The sequence below is a fragment of the Acanthisitta chloris genome, unplaced genomic scaffold (assembly GCF_000695815.1).
Source record: "Acanthisitta chloris isolate BGI_N310 unplaced genomic scaffold, ASM69581v1 scaffold12818, whole genome shotgun sequence".
Classification (NCBI taxonomy): domain Eukaryota; kingdom Metazoa; phylum Chordata; class Aves; order Passeriformes; family Acanthisittidae; genus Acanthisitta; species Acanthisitta chloris.
Genome location: NW_008687664.1, coordinates 35,901 through 54,512, shown reverse-complemented (window position 1 = coordinate 54,512; position 18,612 = coordinate 35,901). Strand labels below are relative to the sequence as shown.

Sequence of the window (18,612 nt, the reverse complement as noted above, 5' to 3'; positions counted from 1 at the left end):
AAATGATAATATCTAAAAAGCAGTTATTACCAATAAAATTGGCTTTATGTAGCTTTTTTTCAACCTTTTAAAATTGTGAAGAAAATAGCAGAGGGGAAGAGTATGTGTGTGTGTGTGTGTGTGTGTGTGCTGGAAAGGGTTTCTGCATCATTACAAACCCTCCGATCTGTACAGCTCTTGGCACAGGAATATTTGGGGAATAAAAAAAACCTCCCAACATTTAATACACACTTGGTCTTTCTCAAGTCTTTTCACTCCTCTCTGCCTTTGTTTGCCTTGTTTAGGAAAACCAGCTGGTATTAATTGAGCTTTGTACACCACCACCATGAACAACAGCCAGAGAAGAGAAAATAAAGCCTAATCACAGGAATACATTCAATTGTTTGGAAAAAATATTAACAATTATCACTCAGTGTTCAGAACAGTGGCAAAAAGAGAGTGGTCAAAGGAAAAGGCAGGAAAGAGGCCTTGGTGTATGGAGAACGGGATAAAAATAAACTATAATCACAGCAGGAGAACCAGAAATTTTAGAAGTTGTCCAGAGAAGCTGTGGCTGCCTCATCCTTGGAAACATTCCAGGCCAAGTTGGATGGGGCTTGGAGCAAACTGGTCTAGTGGAAGGTGTCCCTGCATATGGCAGGGAATGGAATAGGATGATCTTTGGGATTCCTTCCAACTCAAACACCTTTTCCAGCCTTACTTCAATTGATTCCTTCACCTGAGTACTGCATAGGAGAAGAGAGAAGATTCTGGACTTGGCAGAGCTTTCCATGCATGCAGCTCTGCTGTGAACTGGGTTGGGATGGGAGTAGGTGGAAAGAAAAAAGGAATACTGGGGGGAAAATACTGAAAAATATTGAATAAAAGAAAATTGATTCCTCCCAAATCATCAGGAGTTGTGGATGTAGCACTGGATATGAGGGAGAAGCATTGCACCTCTCTGGCAGCAATTCCTTTCACTCTAAAATGGGAAGAGAATCAGGTTATTTGCAAAGATTTCCTAAGACTTCTCATTTAATTGCAAGATACACAAAGCCAAAATCTGCTCATCCATCCGCCTGAGTAAGCAATTTGTTTGTCCCTCTTGTTAAAGACACGGAGGGTGAGGACCATGGGAAGCACAATCACAAGTCAACTGCTCTGTCCTTTCGTGAGCCTTCTCCCCGCATCGCTTGCCAACTGCAAACATGGAAGGGGCTCACTTTAATTAATACCAAGGCTCCACAGCCCACTGGAGGCAGTGGCACTTGTTTTCAGGTCATCTGGTCCTAATGGGCTCACACTGGGAGGTGATTTGTTGCTAACTGACAGCAGAGATCAGTTAATGAGGGCTGAGGACTCACAGTCCAACATAATGAACCTCAGAGCTGTTTCTCTATTATTTGTCATCAGCATTGAAAAAACAACCAACAAACCAATGCTTGAGGAGATGTTGGTTATTAATCCAGATATTTACAACACAAAAATCACTCCCTGCTCTGCAGGATTTTCTCTATTTCCTGTGTTTGTTGAGAATTGAGCATGCGATGAGTCCTGATAGGGATTACCAGGACAAGCTATTCCACAGTAATACACACATCAGGAATGTCCCCTGTAGCTCATCTGTGGGGACACAATGGGGACAGCAATGCAGAGAAACTTCATCTCATTTTTGCGTATCCCACATCACATAGTCTGCTCCACTTGGAAGAAGATCTTCTTCCAACATCAGGAAGGAGAAAGCACCTGTGAAGGCTGTTGCCCTTCATACTCCACTTGGAGGAAGACCTCCTTCCAACACCAGGAAGAAATACTCGTGAAGGCTTTCGCCATTCTTCACCCCTCAACTACATCCATGGATCTACGGAAAGCTCCTGCCTCCCTGTAACAATATTCTGACCCTCAGAGCACCACAGCTACAAATACACTGGTATTCCAGAGCTGACAGTACTCTTCACACACACACCAAGCACATGCCAGTGGAATCCCAGTCTGGTGGGGCCACCATGGCACTTACAAGAAGGCAGAAACAACCTCTTGCAGTAAGATTTCCTCTTGCCCACAGCTAAAATGTTGCAGTTTCATTTATCTACAAGTCTCAGTGTAGCTTTTCACACAGGTGTTTCTCACAGCAACACCAATGGTACTTTGTGCGCTCTGAACCTCATTCTGCTTCAGCTCCTTTGCAGTCAGCCTTGGAGGAACCAGAGATCTCCAAGACCTTCATCAACTGTTCCAACACACATATCTCCTTTTGCCACCCAAGCAGTTTCCTTACCAAAGCTTCTCAGCTTCTTGGGGTGACAAAACTCTGCCAACATCACTCCTTGGTGTCTCCTGCCCCTCTAATCTGCCCCTGTTGCCAAAATGGAGAGGATCATTAATGCCAACAATGTGGAACTGGTCACCATTGGAGCTGTGCTGAGGACTGTCAGGCAGGTTGTGAGTGGCAGAAGCACATCAAGCTGGAGAACTTTGTTTTAGTAATTCACAGGGTAGAAAAAGGACTGAGGAGATCAGTCAAGCTCTCCCACTGGCAAGCTGTGGATGAAAAACGGCTGCTAACTGAAGCACTGAGGTTGGTAAAATGGGATTGGGATTATATTTCAGATGGAGAAGCAGGGGCTGGTGTGAACACAGCTCCACGGGGTTATGAGGAGTGGGAGGTTGCACTGATGCACAGCTGGGCTGTGTGCAGGGTTAATTCTGAGGTGAAGGGATAACTCAGGTCATACAGAGAAGCAGGACTGGTGAGCACATCAAGTCAGCAACATGGAAAACTATTCAGCAGATGTGTATCCAAAAAAATGGACAGTTCCCCCTCAAAACCTCAAGATACGTCAACAGCTCTACACCCTTCAGAAATGTGCTTGAGAAAAGCAAACTCTCCGTGGCTTGAGAAAGAGGAAAAAATCTTGACCAAGAGAAAAAAATTATAAATGCTGTGGTTATCCTTAATTTTCCAGCAGCAAAGGTACAACTATTCATTTCAGAGGCTTACTGGAAAATCCAAGATAACTCTCATAAGTTGCTCCTGAAAAATGCACCTATGTCCCTGGGAATGAGCTGACTCTGCTACCGACGGCATAGTAGGTAGTTGCTTCTGGGGAATCTGAGTATTAAAGCCACAAGGGCATGACTTTAGTAATGCTAAAAGCTCCTCTCTTACAGATTATTTCAGATACTACTTCAGAGGAGGCCACGGAGGTGCTCCAAGGGCTGGAGCACCTCTGCTATGAAACCAGGCTGTAAGAGTTGGGGGTCTTCAGCCTGGAGAAGAGAAGGCTTCAGAGAGAACTTAGAGCCCCTTCCAGTGTCTAAAGGGGCTCCAAGAGAGCTGGAGAGGGACTTTGGACAAGGGCCTGGAGTGACAGGACAAGGGGGAATGGCTTCCCACTGCCAGAAGGCAGGGTGTGATGGGATATTGGGAAGAAATTCTTGGCTGTGAGGCACTGGCACAGGTTGCCCAGAACAGCTGTGGCTGCTCCATCCCTGGAAGTGTTCCAGGCAAGGTTGGATGGGGCTTGGAGCAACCTGGTCTAGTAGAAGGTGTCCCTGCCCATTGGCAGGGGTGTGGAACTAGATGATCTTTAAGGTCCCTTCCAACCCAAAGCATTATGTGATTCTATGCTATGACTTGAACACTATTTCCAGCTTGAAAAATGTCTACAGGTGAAATACATAATTTCAAGCACTGTGAATCAAGATGCTGATTCACCAGGAGAACATCTCCAGAATCCTACCTCGCCTCAGCACATCAGCTGCCACACCAGCACCCTGCAGCCTCAAAGTCTCTATTTTAAGTTGGACTAGGCTAATTCACCACCAGTTAATGCACGTGTGGATAATTTGAGTTCACTCAGCAGCAAAGCCACAGTGCAGGAGGTCCTGGATGCCATCAGCAGTAGAAGTCTCCTTCTGGTGAAAAGCTTGGGCATGCATGGGAAGACACACCTCAGGGTTACAATATTTTCTGGTTAAGAAGACTGAATTCTGTCAATCAGGAGATAAACATGCTTGGCAAACCCAACAAACACCTCAAAAGCACCACAGCACTGCCGGAAGGGAGCAGCTACTCAGTCATGAAATATAGAGATATAAAGCGTTACCCACTGCTATTGAGACAGCACTTATGACAGCTCCCAAGTAGCCCTGGATGAACTTGGATGTCGGAGAAGGCTTTGGAAAGAAAAACAAAACATATTTTCAATAAACAAACTTCTGGTTATTAAAATGCAACCAAGCTTTTTCTTTTTGTTGTTGTTTGTTTTGTTTTAAAGCAGAGACAGGTTTAATTCTGTCATATTGTTCTGTGACACATGGTCTGTCATCTAGCAGCGGCAAAAGCGAAGGAAATTGTGGCCTCATGAGCAAGGTTAAAGGGAATGGAAAATTAATTGGCATCATAAAATTATAATAATAGCAGCTCAAAAGAAGGAGGGGAATGAAATTCAGCAAATGGTACCAAATTAGCATTCTTGCCCGCTAGTGATGAACCCCAAACTCGCCACATTAAATATTTTGTCTTTGAAATGTTATCTCAATAAGCTGGAGAGTTTCCAACTCAGCTTCCCACATCCCGACATGGGATGAATGAAGGCTATAGTGATGGAAGAGAGAAGCAACAGCCCCACCACTTCTCAGCACCATTGCTGGTAGCTCATATAAAGACCTTGAGAGATCACAACATGATCATGGATCCAAAACCAGATTCCATTTTGCTCTATGCTTATTTACATATCAATTAAATAATTTCATACCAGTTAAAACTATGTACTGGTTCATCTCAAAGGCATTGAGCATTATTTATGTGCCTTGAGTGATTTCAAGCTCCACATGCCACTTACACATGAGGTTTAAATTAGAAGGTTTGAAGCTGAGGTTTAAGCTGGTTTTAAAGTGGAAGCCTCCACAGGAGAATGGCCTAAATCCATCACAGTGCCAACTCCAGAGTTTCTATTAACAGCGAAGAGACAAGACTTATGTTTTGGTGTCAAAACAGACCTGATGCGCTGCATGCACCACATATGTTGGGTCTCCTCACCTTTGTCGCGTTGCGGTTTGCATAGTTGACGCAGGCATTGTGGCTCTGATTCAACCACTAGAGAGGGAACAAGGAGAGACAGGCATCAACATAACCCCACAAAAATAAGTAACTGAAAATGTGGGAAAACTTGTTTCCCTTTGGGCCTGCTCGTAACCTGATGCCTCACCTCAAAGGCTTCTGCATGCCCTATGTGAAGGACAATAATGCCCTTCAAAATGCGGGACAGAATACCCTTTAATTGTGAGGGACAGAATGACCTTTAAGAAGGTTGTGTGGAGGCATCACAGCAACCTGCCAGGATCTGAAGGGGCTCCAGGGAAGCTGGAGAGGGACTCTTGGTTAGGAACTGCAGTGACAGGACAAGGAGTGATGGGGAGAAACGGAAAGAGCGACATGTAGATACTAGAAGTTTTTCCCTGTGAGGGTGGTGAGACACTGGCACAGGTTGCCCAGGGAGGCTGTGGCTGCCCCAACCCTGGTAGTGTTCAAAGCCAGGTTGGATAAAGCCTTGAGCAACCTGGTGTGGTGGAAGGTGTCCCTGCCCAGGGCAGGGGGTTGGGACTGGATGACCTCTAATGGCCTTTCCAACCCTTTAACATGCATTCACAACAAAATATGAATGCCCTTCAAAATGAGGGACAGAAATCCCAGCTCGGCTTCCCTGGATGCTTGATGTGCAACTCCTCTCCTGGCCCAATCCGCCTTCATATGACAACTCAGTGCTACTGGTCTTTATTTCCATTAGCACCAAATCCATGCAATTAGGATATAGCAGGAAGCCCAGAACACATTTCGTAAGTCACCTATCAAGCTCCAAGACTCAGAAGGTCGTAGGAGGCTTCAGCTGAGGAACAGATGAGAAGATGTACCAGCTTATGGATACAGATGCCATGAAAGTGGTACTGGAACAGAGAAGCTGTGGCTGCCTCATCCCTGGAAGTGTTCAAGGCCAAGTTGGATGTGGCTTGGAGCAACCTGGTCTAGTGGAAGGTGTCCCTGCCCATGGCAGGGGGTGGAACAAGAAGGTCTTTAAAGTCCCTTCCAACCCAAACCAGTCTGTGAATCTATCACAGATATCTAAAAATCTTCAAGAATCTGAATGGATTAGGATGTCTCCATCCACTATCCCAGTCTCAGAAGACAAAATGACATGGGATAACTTTGCATCTCAATACACCAGACCACGAGTTACTGGCACATACCGATGTATTCTTGGCTCTGCCATCTTTCTAACACTCCAGGCAGATCCCATTCTGCTCTGATATTTCTTGACTGCAGAATTCTCTATCCTCACTTACACTCCAGACAATAAAAAGACATTTGCCACTAAAAATGAGTCTGAAAATAACTCGTTCTTTCGTTTCAGTTAGTGATGAAATTACACTTAAGTGGTGTGTTTACTACGGATAAAACTCATTCACGTGCACACTTCCTCCCTTACTCTTAATTCCCAGAATTTTAATGGGAAATTACACCAACACCTCCCTACACACAGACTATTTTCCCCCAAAGCTCCTGTAGCACGCTGAATGCAGAAGTCCTTGGATTTGCAATGCAAAGCTATTCCCAAAATTCCTGGGAATGGGGCCTCCCATTGCCCCCACCCCTGCCAGATGTTGCACTTCAAATGGGAATTCACCAAGGAAGATCCCAACTACTTGACAGGGTGTCCTCAAACAGCAGATGTGTGAGCTTAACATTTTCATGGATGTACACATGGTGCAAACATTTACACCTGTACAAAATGGGCCCAAAAATAATGGAATCATACTATGCTGAGGGGCTGGGAGGGACCTTAGAGATCACCTAGTGCCAACCTCCTGCCCTGGACAGGGACACCCAACCACAGCAAGTTGCTCAAGGCTTTATCCAACCTGGCTTTGAACACTGTCAGAGCTGGGGCAGCCACAGCCTCCCTGGGCAACCTGTGCCAGTGTCTCACCACTCTCAGAGGGAAAAACTTCTTCCTAATAGCTAATCTAAATTTCACTCTTTCAATCTATCCCCATTACTTCTTGTCCTGTCACTGCAGTTCCTAATCAAGAGTCCCTCTCCAGCTTCCCTGGAGCTCCTTCAGATCTTGCAAGGTTGCTCTTCTCCAGGCTAAATAGCCCCAACTCTTTCAGCCTGTCCTCGTACGGAAGGTGCTCTAGTCCTCTTAGCAACTTCATGACCTCCTCTGGACTTGCTCTAACAGTTCCATGTTTAATATTTAAGTTCCAATATTTAAGGTGATTTTGAGATTCTGGACTATTTGGCCTCTTCCTTGCTGTGGCTTAAGTAGTTGTGTGATGCAAAATGGACCCAACAGTTTTTTTATAGCCCTTTCCAGACCTACCAAACCTTTCCCTAATTATATCCAGCCACATCCTCTCCCTAAAGCATGGCCAGTGCACAACAGCCACATGCATCAGTTTGTCCTCTAATCAAAATTCAACCTTTCTCTCCACCACCTTCTCCACCCAACCCAACAAGTGTTACCTGCCAAAACACCGTGGATGCCAGCGTCTGGTTGGGCAAGAGGAGACCAACAACCTGCAAGAGAAGAGATTTTCTCATTAGTAAAGGCATTGCTGGTTCACTCTTGGTGCTCTTCTAGGCATGCAAACAGCTAAGCTTATTTCTAATAACTTGAATAAATTATCTTCATTTATGGCTTTATTTCATTCTAGTTATTGAAATTCCCTTCACTCTCTCCTCCCTCAGTTTTCCAGTGGGGAAAGAGGATGACGTAGCTGCCCATGAAAGCTTTGCATCATTAACTGTTGCTTGCAATATACCTTGAAAATACTCTGGCAGCTGACACTGCCCAAAGATCAGGCCATTAAAATGCAATCAGTTCCTTAACCCTGGAATTTCTGGAGGAAAACACAAACATTGCACGAGGGCAAGAGTTCAAAGTTGTCACTATTGGCAGCGAAGGAGGAGTTCCTTATTTTCCTTTGGCACATTCCTTGTTTCAAGCACAAGACAGAAATCCCATTTGAACATCTGAGGACAGGAGTGCCACCTGGAAGCACATGTGCTCCTGTTTGGGAGCCTGGATTTTGTTTTCAGATAGTTGTTGATGTGTCATAGCCTGAGCTGTGAAAACTCCTGCTTGGGTTATAAGCTCAGGCTGACGATTGTCATCTCACAGAGGCTTATGGCAGCCTGTCCCAGTACATCTGGCCAAATGCTGCCTGCTGCTGTGTGAATTGAGATGTCACAGGCTTTGCAAGGTCACCCGTGGCAGCACCCGAGGCCACACATGTGTATGTGGCCTGTACAGTCCTGAGAGCATCCTTGGGACATGCCTCACTATACCACATGACACATCCTCTGCAGTTCTTAAAAGATCTCAACTCTGACACACCGACCACCTTGGTTAATAGTGATTTTTCCTGTTTTATGGCAATTTTTCCTGGTTTACGGCTATTTTACCTGTTTTGTGGCAATTATTCCTCTTAGAGCATAAGAAACTGGAGAAGAGTACAGGGATGCAAAGTAAGGGGAGTCCCAATGATAAACCCAACAAACAGAAACAGGATGATTATTTCTTGAGTAAGAAACAGGTGAGATACTTCCCAACACCACTGTCATTTTATACCTTTCTGTGCCTTAAATTCCTGATAGTTTCTGAAGAAGATGGTTTTCTTGTGGCAAAATCACAGAGTAAAAAGACTGAACAACTCATTTTCATTCCAAACACATTTATATTCAGGACACTCATGTCTCCAAGGCACCTGGGCAAGAAGGCTGTGAGCTCATTCCCTCCCTCAGCCCATCTTCTCCACCATTTTCTCTAAGTTTATTCCTAAGCAGCTGAGAAGAAAGCAAACTTCACTGTCAGAGCACTGAGAGCACGGAGGGATGAGCTAAAGCATCTCCACACATCTGCAGCAGCATCAGTTGAAGAGGAGGCAACTTCTACGCTTCAGGACACGAGAGAGAAATAACAACAAACAAAAGGGTAATAGGGTTGGGAGGCCTCATTTCATTTACATCTTTCCTTTCTCCTCCTCCTCCTCCTCCTCCAGCTTTTCCTCCTACAGCCTTTGGTGAAGTTGCAGCTACTTTGTGCGTTGGCTGAGCGCCAACCTGTGCAAGTTACACTAATTTACCACTTCCATTCAACGAGCAGAGCTCATCATTAATTACTCCGGCGCTGCTCTTAGCCAAACGGATTCAACAGGCAAGGAACCTCCTTCACCCGAGGAGTGACTTGTGCCCTGAAAGCCAGTGGGATAATGAGGCTCTGGAGGAGCGGGAAGCCGGCAGGCAGCAGCTCACATTGTCAGCTGAAGCTGAGCCGCCGAGGAAAAATACAAGAGGAAAATAAATAAATAAAAAAGAGCACCCAAAATCTGTATGACTGAAAGAGGCACGTTTAAATGCAAACTCTCCATATGTGCAAGAGTCTGTCAAGAAATGTACAATTTCACTTTTAATTACTGTCAGGGGAAAAAATAACTAAGAAGGAAAACAAAATATATGAAAAAAAGAAAAAAATCTTTGAAACACTAGAGAAGTAGCAGGGACAAAATTTAATTGGTGGTCAGGTGTGAATGGTCCTTCATAGCCCCAAAGTCAGGGCTAAGAACACTGCTTGGACATCTGTCAGCTCTGAGCAGCCTGAGCTCTCCTCTTGCAAGCCCCAAGTCCTGCCTTGCATGTCAGCAAGAGTCATCTCATAGCATCGTAGTATGTTAAGGGCTTGGACTGGACCTTAGAGATCATCTAGTCCCAACGCCCTTGCCTTGGGCAGGGACATCTCATCTCATTCCCAAATTAACATCCAGGTCTTCTCTACACACTTCCAAACCGCAACAAGCCCTCCCCAATTTTAAATGGCTGAGGAAAATGAGGTGCTGCAGGCTGTGGGTGGCAGCAGGGCACAGCAGCCGTGCGCCTGCTTCGTCTTCAGTGCCCGAGTTTTAGGCTGAATTTCCTAAATGCAGATAAATCTTCCACCCCTTGGAGGAGGAAACACAAACTCAGGGTAAAAAGCTCCATCCCAGCAGTGTCTTTGCGCAGGGATATAATTCCAGGGGCTGGATTTGCTCCCTCCTGGGCTGAAAACGGATGAAATGGGTAAAGCCAAACTGTCTGCACACTTACACATACTCCATCCTGTCCACATTCTGCAACTGCATGTGATCCTGGGGTCAATCCCTAAACCTGACAGAGAAAGGATAGAGGCTGAAGAGAAAAGCAACTCAGGGAAGAACAAATGGCCACGGGATTTGGCTGTGTCAGGGGAGTTGCTGCTGGGGCCAGAAAAGAAACAATTATTTGAACAAGACCTTAATCTCCTTCCACAATGAGCTAAACCAAACTGAATTATTTTGTATTAGCTATAGGGGAAAATAACCCTCACGGACACAGGCAGCAGTGTGGATTGACTGACGAGCCCTTAACCTGTTCATACACAATCTGAGCACGTCCCTGTGAGGGTGTTTGGTTGACCCCAACAGCAGCACAGCTTCGCGGTGAGGACGACCACACTGGCTCAACCCGAGCCCAGCACAGTCTCTCTTGAGGAAATCCCATCCCCCTATGTGAAATACAAGACTCAAACTGTTTTTATGCTAGAGCAGGCTGCCAATTTTGTCACTAAATTTCACAGATCGATTGGCATAAATGTTACATTTTAATTTTAACATTTGAAACGTTTGGGTTTTTTTCTTTTTTTTTTTTTTTAAATGACAAGAGGTTCCAGTTTATCCTTTACAGCTATAGTGAAATTGGGCTCATCTGACAGCTCTCGGCTCCTCTGACAGCTCTGGATTTGGGCCGATTTCATTGTCAATTTGATCGTTAACTCATTTTTGTTTAACCTTTTCTTTTAAAATGCCCCATACAAAGTTCCCACCAAACCTTTACACACCACAACAAATAGCAACAGACGCAATGACTTCTGGTTTTACGACTAGCAACCTCATTATGACCATCTGGGAAAGGGTCATTGTCTTTAGCCAAGTCCACACGGTCCACTGGGTGTAGGAAGACTAAATTCAGTGTATTTTGCTCCTTCAGCCATTTTAATGTGTGATCTAACAAGGTAAAGCAAGACCTGATGGCTATGAGGACCAACTACCTTCTGGCACCCACTTTTTTGGGGCAAAACTGTGCCTCAGTTTCCCCATTCACACAAAAATGGAGTTACTTAATCATTCCTGTTCCTGAAGATGCATTGAGTTTTCAGCAGTTGGAAAACAGGCAGAATTAGCTCCCTTCTGGCTTTCACTATCAAGAGCACCCAAATGCTTACAAATTTCACAATAACAAGTACAAACTACCAGTGCCCTTAGCAATAACTCCAGGAAAGTGCTTGTTGATTTAATTAATCAAGATGAGAGCACATGACACTGGTCTCACCGTGCTGGAGCTTGTCATGTTTGGGAGGTGACTTGTGATGCAAGTAAATGTAAAATAAAAGTGCCCAAAGATGAAATCTGAGAGTTGCAGAAGTTGCATTTTCCAGGCAATGAGCTCAGCTTGGTCTTCCCTTTCCAGAGGGAAAGAAGAAAATGCTGAAGAAAGTTGGGCATACATAACCTCCAGCTGAGGTTGGGTTAATAGATAAATAGCCTTATATATATAATGGATAAATAACCTCGATATATTAATTGATAAATAACCTCAATCATAGATAATAACCTCAATAATAGATAAATAACATCAATATATTAATAGATAAATAACCTCAATAATAAACAAATAACCTCATCCAGAGGGTGGGTTTTACGCGGTGAAATCCTTGTTCACATGCAGTGGGAAAGGTGGGAATCCTGTGGGAATGTGTCACGAGGTGGAAAGGTGGAATATGGATGTTCTAAAAATGCATTTCTTGGTGCTCACAAAGCAGGGAGGGATGTTAAAATACTTACGATGGGTGTTCCAAAGGGAATGTAACCTATGGAAATAAAAGAGGTTAATTAATTTTAATATGTGATCTTGGGATGAGAAAAAATCCCACCTAAGACAAATGTCAGTTTAGGGAAAAAGCCACACCTGGCATGAAGGACTGCACTCACTTCCACCAGCTCTGCACCACCACATCTTGGACCTACACCTGATGCACTGAGCAACAACTGGAGCATCCTCCTGATTTGTGTCCCATCTCCTTCCCATCCTTTATTTGCTTTTCTTGGGTTGTGGTCTAAGAGTTTTCCTAAAACTTGAACCATCTAGACACTAAAGCTTCTTCCAGTAAACCCAGTCTATGTCAGTATGTGCTGTTGGCACTCAGAGGGTCTCACATGGTTGAGCTGGACTGGGCATCCACACCTCACATTGGCAAAGCAAAGGGATGGGAGCTCACACCAGGATTGCTCTGTCCAGACCTGGAGGAGCTGGATCCTGCTGTGGTGGTGCTGACTGAGCTGACCTAGTGGCTTGCTGCCATGGAAAGGGGGAGATCCTGCCCCCCTTCCCAGGCTCAGTCACACAATCTGTTCCCTCCCTCATGCCAGCTCTGTTGCTCATCAGACCCTCCCACAACCTCCCCTCACTAACCCAGGAGAAAACTCTCCAGCTCTCTGTGCCCCTTTCCCTCATGTTGAGCCTGGTCCCACCAGGAATAGCATCCTGAAGATGCCCATCAAGCCATCTAATAGCTGCAGAGCCCATCCCAGGTAAGAAGCAGGACATGCCACCACAGGTGGGACCTCCCTCTCTCACCATCTGCTTTATCCACCTCTCCACTGGTGATTGTATACCAGGAGAGCTCATTTATTCCTAGGTGAGGTGAAAAAGGAAGAGGGTATAAGCTGAAGAAAGTGTATTTGCATCATGGAGGAGAGAGAGACTATTTTAATCATAGGTGTAGGTTAAAGCTCTCTCTATATTATAGATGAATCTTTACCCCAAATCTTATTGAGTGCCACAAAAATCAAATGCTTCACATTTTTCCCCTGCTAAGTCTGCCAATTCCTGTGCTAATTATAATTCATCTCTCTGACTTCCACTAGAAGGTCTCAGAGCATTTTACCAATATTACTGAATTAAGCCTCGTGGATCCAATTTACAACTGGAAAAGGAAAAAGACCTGACAGGAAGAAAAATTTAAAGGAAAAATACATAACAAGGCAGCAAAAAGTGGATCCTGCTTTCTCTCCCCTCCATATCACCCTCTGCATCATCCTTCTTCAATGTACTGGAGGACAAAACCCACCTACCCTGCCATCTTTCCCCTGTGCCTAGTAATCAGGTGATGACGTTCCACCTAAAAATATGGAAAAGGTCCTGTTTATTTAAATAAATCCATTGGGAAAGGATCAAGGCTGCATTTGCACCCTCAGAAGAGCTGCTGTTCAACCCACAGCAGAGGCAGCCCTGGACCTGTGCATGGCAGCCCAGTTAAGCTTTGGAGAAGGTGATCCTCCCTGGACTCCCAATGCTGTGGCTATTAGATATCATCGCACATGATAAAACAGGGCTCATCCCATTCTTTCCCAGAGAATAAAATCCTCTCATCCCCCTCCTCTTTACCTAGTGAGGATGTATGTATCACAAGACACCTTGGGCATCAAGTTTTGTCATTTACTATGAAATTCACATGCTCTAAATAGTGACAGATACCTCAAAAATGCTGGAAAAGGCATTGGCCTGAGTCCATGTAAAAGTAGGAAGTTCCTCTCTCATCCAGGAGGAAGGGAGAAAATGGAAAGGAAAGGAAAGGAAAGGAAAGGAAAGGAAAGGAAAGGAAAGGAAAGGAAAGGAAAGGAAAATATTAAGCACTAGATCTTGCATAGGCATTTAGGATCCTAATTCTCCTCACCTGCATAGAGACTTTGATGCTAGGACTACTTTCTGATCTTGGTCTAAATGTTGACAAGATACAATTCAAAAACAGGAGAAAAAAATAAGGTTCTGTACAAATTCCCAGTAAAATTAATGGGACAAACCATACCTGACATTCGGAAAGGCATGAAGATGGTCTCATTTGTATCGGGGTGGATGATGGCCTGTAAAACAGTCAGCAAAGGGACATGGTGAAGGCACAGGTGCAGTGAAGCCACCACTTAGCCTACAAACATCTCTGACCAGAGAGTACCTGAGACTTCACATATTTTGGGACCCTCCTTGCGTTTACAGCTCCCACCAAAGGCAGCTACTGCTCAGCAGCTCCACAAAACTTCCTCCCATTGCTGCTTTCCCCTTCCTTTAATCATTTAAAATAAATTACTTATTTAAAAGTAAATAATTAAATCTGAAAGACAAAGAGTGGCTCTTTCTTGGTTCTATAATGTACCCAAAGGCCACCCACGGCTGCATGTTAACCTCAGAAGGGGGAAGTGAAGATTTAGGAGGGGAAATGGAGAACTGTTTTCTGTCCCTGCCTGTTTTCAGCATCTCCACTGAGGTGCAGCTTCCTGTCCTGGCTGAACCTCTGCCCTAGGAAAGATGGGAAAAGCCCTTGCTGTAGCAGAAGGATGTGGAGGGCAGGGCTGACAGCTTGGGAGGGAATGAGGGTGTAAATCACTTTATTCTGCTCATGAGGCAAATGGGTCACAGGAGAAACCCAGAAGGTCTCATGTGACTCAGCCATGATGGATGGATTCACTCCTAGGAACACCTTCCCCATCCACAGGTCACAGGAAGCCTGAAATGCTCCTTCAGGATGAGCTGGGATCAAAACATACAGGTATGGCCACTCTGGATATTACCATAAGGAGCACCCAGATAAAATCACACACAGGATTTGGATTTGCCAGAGAATCCAACCTTTAAGTGTATCCACAGCTTTTCAACCAGAGCTGGCAGCTGTGGACAACACAATCTCCATGGAAAACCTGTATCTGTTTCACTGATAAACAGGCATCAAAGCTCACTTGGCCCATTTTTACCCAAATTTTAACTCAAGTTTTCCAAGGGATCCAGGAGGCTGCACTGGCATTAACTGGCTGGGGACGAAAAATCAATCCCCAAGCAATCCAGGACTGGAGAGGGGGAAGTTACTGCACAGCCACAAGCCTTCCCAAAGAACTGTCAAACTATTTTCAAAAGACTGGAGACAAGAAATCTCTTGACTAGACAGGAAGGAGAAAATGAAGACATCAAAATATATAAATATATATAAAAAAAATCAGGCTCTTTGGTGGCAGAGTGTTCTCTGCATTTACATTTCCATGGCAAGGCAAAACAGCAACTGGCAAAGGGAATAACGGAGAAGAGGACAGAGTCGCTTAGGGAAAAGGGGGAAAGCAGCAATAGTTGAAAATAATAAGGAATTATAAAAAGAGTGTATTACCTGCTTGATTTTTTGAGCTCCCCACAGCTAGAAAAAGAAAAGAGAACATTAAATGTAAATAAAAGGGCAATGTGGTTTTATAGCAAACCCCAGACATTCCTCTTTTATCTGCTGTAGTAAGTGAAGGTGAGGGATTGGTACAGAACATCCCTCCAGGATGTATTTGAAGAACCTTTACACACCCTGAGCTCCTTCAAATCCTTATGGGCAGTAAGTCCAGCAAGGCAGAGCCAATATTTTACTTGTATTGAATGGTAAGAAAGAACAACAAGAGGCAGACTTCATGCTCTGCTCTGAGCTTTACAACTGCAGAATTATCTGGGTAATGCTGCCACACGTAGATCTCAAGGTAAATTTAGCACAGCCTCTCCTTGGATGAGCTTCCTGCGGAAATCAAGGCTTGCTGTGCAACAAAGGTGGAACAAACTCTGCAGGGAACACAAGGATCTCTTCAAATCAAACCTAGATTTAGAATAAACAGGATAAACAGCACTAGTTTTCATTTTTCACGAGGGAAATGCTCGTGGAGAGGAAAAATCTCATTTCAAACTCTCACTGTTGCTTACTGACAGCATTCAAACACTCGAACGTGGCTCAGACCACAGACATCTAAGACCACTGAGGAAGAAACATCCTAGGTGAGGTGCAGGTAGAGCTAATGAGTAGATGCTCAATATCAAGAGATGCTCTGGCATACACATAACTCTTAGTTTGCTCCTCCTTAATAAAGGGTTTTCCTCCATGAAATACACCTACATCCAAATAATAATCTCCACAATAAACCAAATTTTGATGCATATAATTCCAGAGATGAATGAAAAAATCAGTACTCCTGTAAAATATCGCAACAGATCATCACTTTGACTATTAAAAACTGTTCTGTTCAGCTCAAGTCTGGCTTCACCTCCCAGGCACTGCCAGGTGTTCCACCTCTGTCTGACAGCCTCTATTTTTGCTCCTCACACAGGTACTTGGAGCTGCTAATACCACCCTTTAACCTTCATTTAGAGAACAAAAAATACAGAATTGAGCCGAGCCAGGAGCCTGGCTGTTTCCTTGGCAAGGAGCTTTTGCCAATCTTTTAACCACCCTCGTGGCTCTTTTACATCTTTCCAATTTGTCAACATCCTCTTGAATCGAGGACGCCAGAAAGCAGACAAATTATTCCAACAACAGTTGTAGCAGAGCCAATCCAAGGGTAGGATAACCTGATGAGTTCTGCTCTTGCTGTTGATAAATCTGAAGATGGTGATAGCTCTTTTTGGCTCAGAGAGCTCATGATTACCCACCAAAATCCCTACCCGAGCGCTGGGTGTATGTTCTGCAATACAGGCATTGACACTTCAGATTTCATCATTATTAGAGTATAAATGCAGACCCATTCTTCTCCCAAGGTTTAGTGCCTTTCCCAAATATAAATCCCTTAAAATACTGTTGGAATAAGGTAATTACTATAACTAGTGTAGAATCACAGACTCACAGAATGTTAAGAGGTTGGAATAGACTTTAGAGATCATCTAGTCCCAACCCCCTGCCCTGGGCAGGGACACCTCCCACCACACCAGGGTGATCAAGGCTTTATCCAACCTGGCTTTGAACACTGCCAGGGTTGGGGCAGCCACAGCCTCCCCGGGGCACCTGTGCCAGTGTCTCACCACCCTCACAGCAAAAAACTTCTAATATCTAATCAAAATTTCCCTCTTTCAATTTCTCCCCATTAATTCTTTGTCCTGTCACTACAGTAAATTGATAGATCAACTCAATTCATTTCACTTATATCATTTCAGTCAAATTCACCTCATATCCCAGAATTGAAGATCTGCAATGAACTCCACCACGTGCCATGAGTTAGTGGAATATGTAAATGTCACATATCCACAGGCTTTTTCCTGAGGAAAAATTCCCGTTTTAAAGAAAATCATTATGTTCTTTAAAACCATTTTTCAGTTGAAAAACAGAGGTTGAGGAACACCAAGAGACAATCTTTGTGGTTGGCAGAGACAAGATGAGTCCACCCTCACCAATCCTAAAATCCAAAGGGTGGGAAGCTGCATGCCCAGACAGCTACCAGGGGTTTATGCACCTGCCTGCACACCAGGTTGAGGATTTCCATAAGGTGAATGTGGAAGTCCTCAAGCTGCAGGTGACTGTTCAGCCTGGAGAAGAGAAGGTTGTGTGGAGACCTCAGAGCAACCTGCCAGGATCTGAAGGGGCTGCAGGGAAGCTGCAGAGGGACTCTTGGTTAGGAACTGCAGTGACAGGACAAGGAGTAATGAGGATAAATTGAAAGAGGAAAATTTTGATTAGATATTAGAAGTTTTTTGCTGTGAGGGTGGTGAGACACTGGCACAGGTTGTCCAGGGAGGCTGTGGCTGCCCCAACCCTGGCAGTGTTCAAAGCAAGGCTGGACAAAGACTTGAGCAATCAGGTCTTGTGGGAGGTATCCCTGCCCAGGGCAGGGGGTCGGGATTAGATGATCTTTAAGGTCCATTCCAACCCTTAAAATTCTATGATTTTATGACTCCCCAGCGTGTCCCTGTGACCGCCCAGAATTTGCTTATCCTAGATGTGAAACAAAACCATGGGATTTTCCTCTCCAACTGCAAGCACTGACACTAGCAAAAAGGAAGAGGGATGGTTTCTGAGCCAGCACTGTGGCTTTTTGGTCAAATTATCTAATTTCATTAATTGATCCCAATATTTATGCATTTTCCTGCTGCAGTGCAAATATTGTTAGAACATGCGATTTCATTACTTCTCAGAAAGAGACTTTACAAGATGCACCTGATGAGTCACCTAAAGATTCTGCCAGCTCATTTTCACTTTTTTTATCCTCTAATTCATTTTCTGTCTGCAGCATTTTTCAGTAGCTCCAGTTCTCTGATGAATCTTGCCAGCTGGGGGGCTTGTTCCTGAGAGAGAGTCTCTATTTTTGCTGGGGATTTCATTCATGCTCTCTCTGGCCATCTTGGAGAAGCAGCCAGACTTTGATCTCATTTACACTAGTGTGACTCCAAAGCATCTTCACTGGAGCACATGGAATGACTCCAAATTCATGCTCAATTTATTTTAGATTTAGGTTCGTGATCATCAGACTGGACCAGTTCTGCCCCCATTCAAATTGAGGTGCTCATGACCAAAGAAGCTCAGAGGAGAAGGGGGCAGGATGGTTGGGCACTGTTAATATATTCCACTATCCTTCCAGCATCTTCAGCAGGCACTCATGGACAAGTGTCTCCAGACTGTGGCCATTGGAATCTTCACCAGGACAGATCAGGCCCGGTTTCATGGAGATATCCTCCATGGATGTGGAGAAATCAGCTCCAGGATCATTCACAAGTGCTCCCAG

General features: G+C 44.5%; 1 protein-coding gene across 1 annotated transcript in view; it reads right to left on the bottom strand.

Annotated features, from left to right (window-relative positions):
* Positions 1–4,088: 4,088 nt before the first annotated feature.
* LOC103807954 (sideroflexin-5) overlaps positions 4,089–18,612 on the bottom strand; it is a gene marked incomplete at both ends in the record, with an annotated part of 39,208 nt that continues 24,684 nt past the window's right edge. Inside the window, 6 exons of the mRNA XM_009080706.1 lie at positions 4,089–4,158; positions 5,024–5,080; positions 7,508–7,561; positions 11,899–11,924; positions 13,923–13,977; positions 15,264–15,290. Coding sequence (XP_009078954.1) covers positions 4,089–4,158; positions 5,024–5,080; positions 7,508–7,561; positions 11,899–11,924; positions 13,923–13,977; positions 15,264–15,290 — 289 coding nt within the window. The remainder of the gene's footprint in view (positions 4,159–5,023; positions 5,081–7,507; positions 7,562–11,898; positions 11,925–13,922; positions 13,978–15,263; positions 15,291–18,612) is intronic.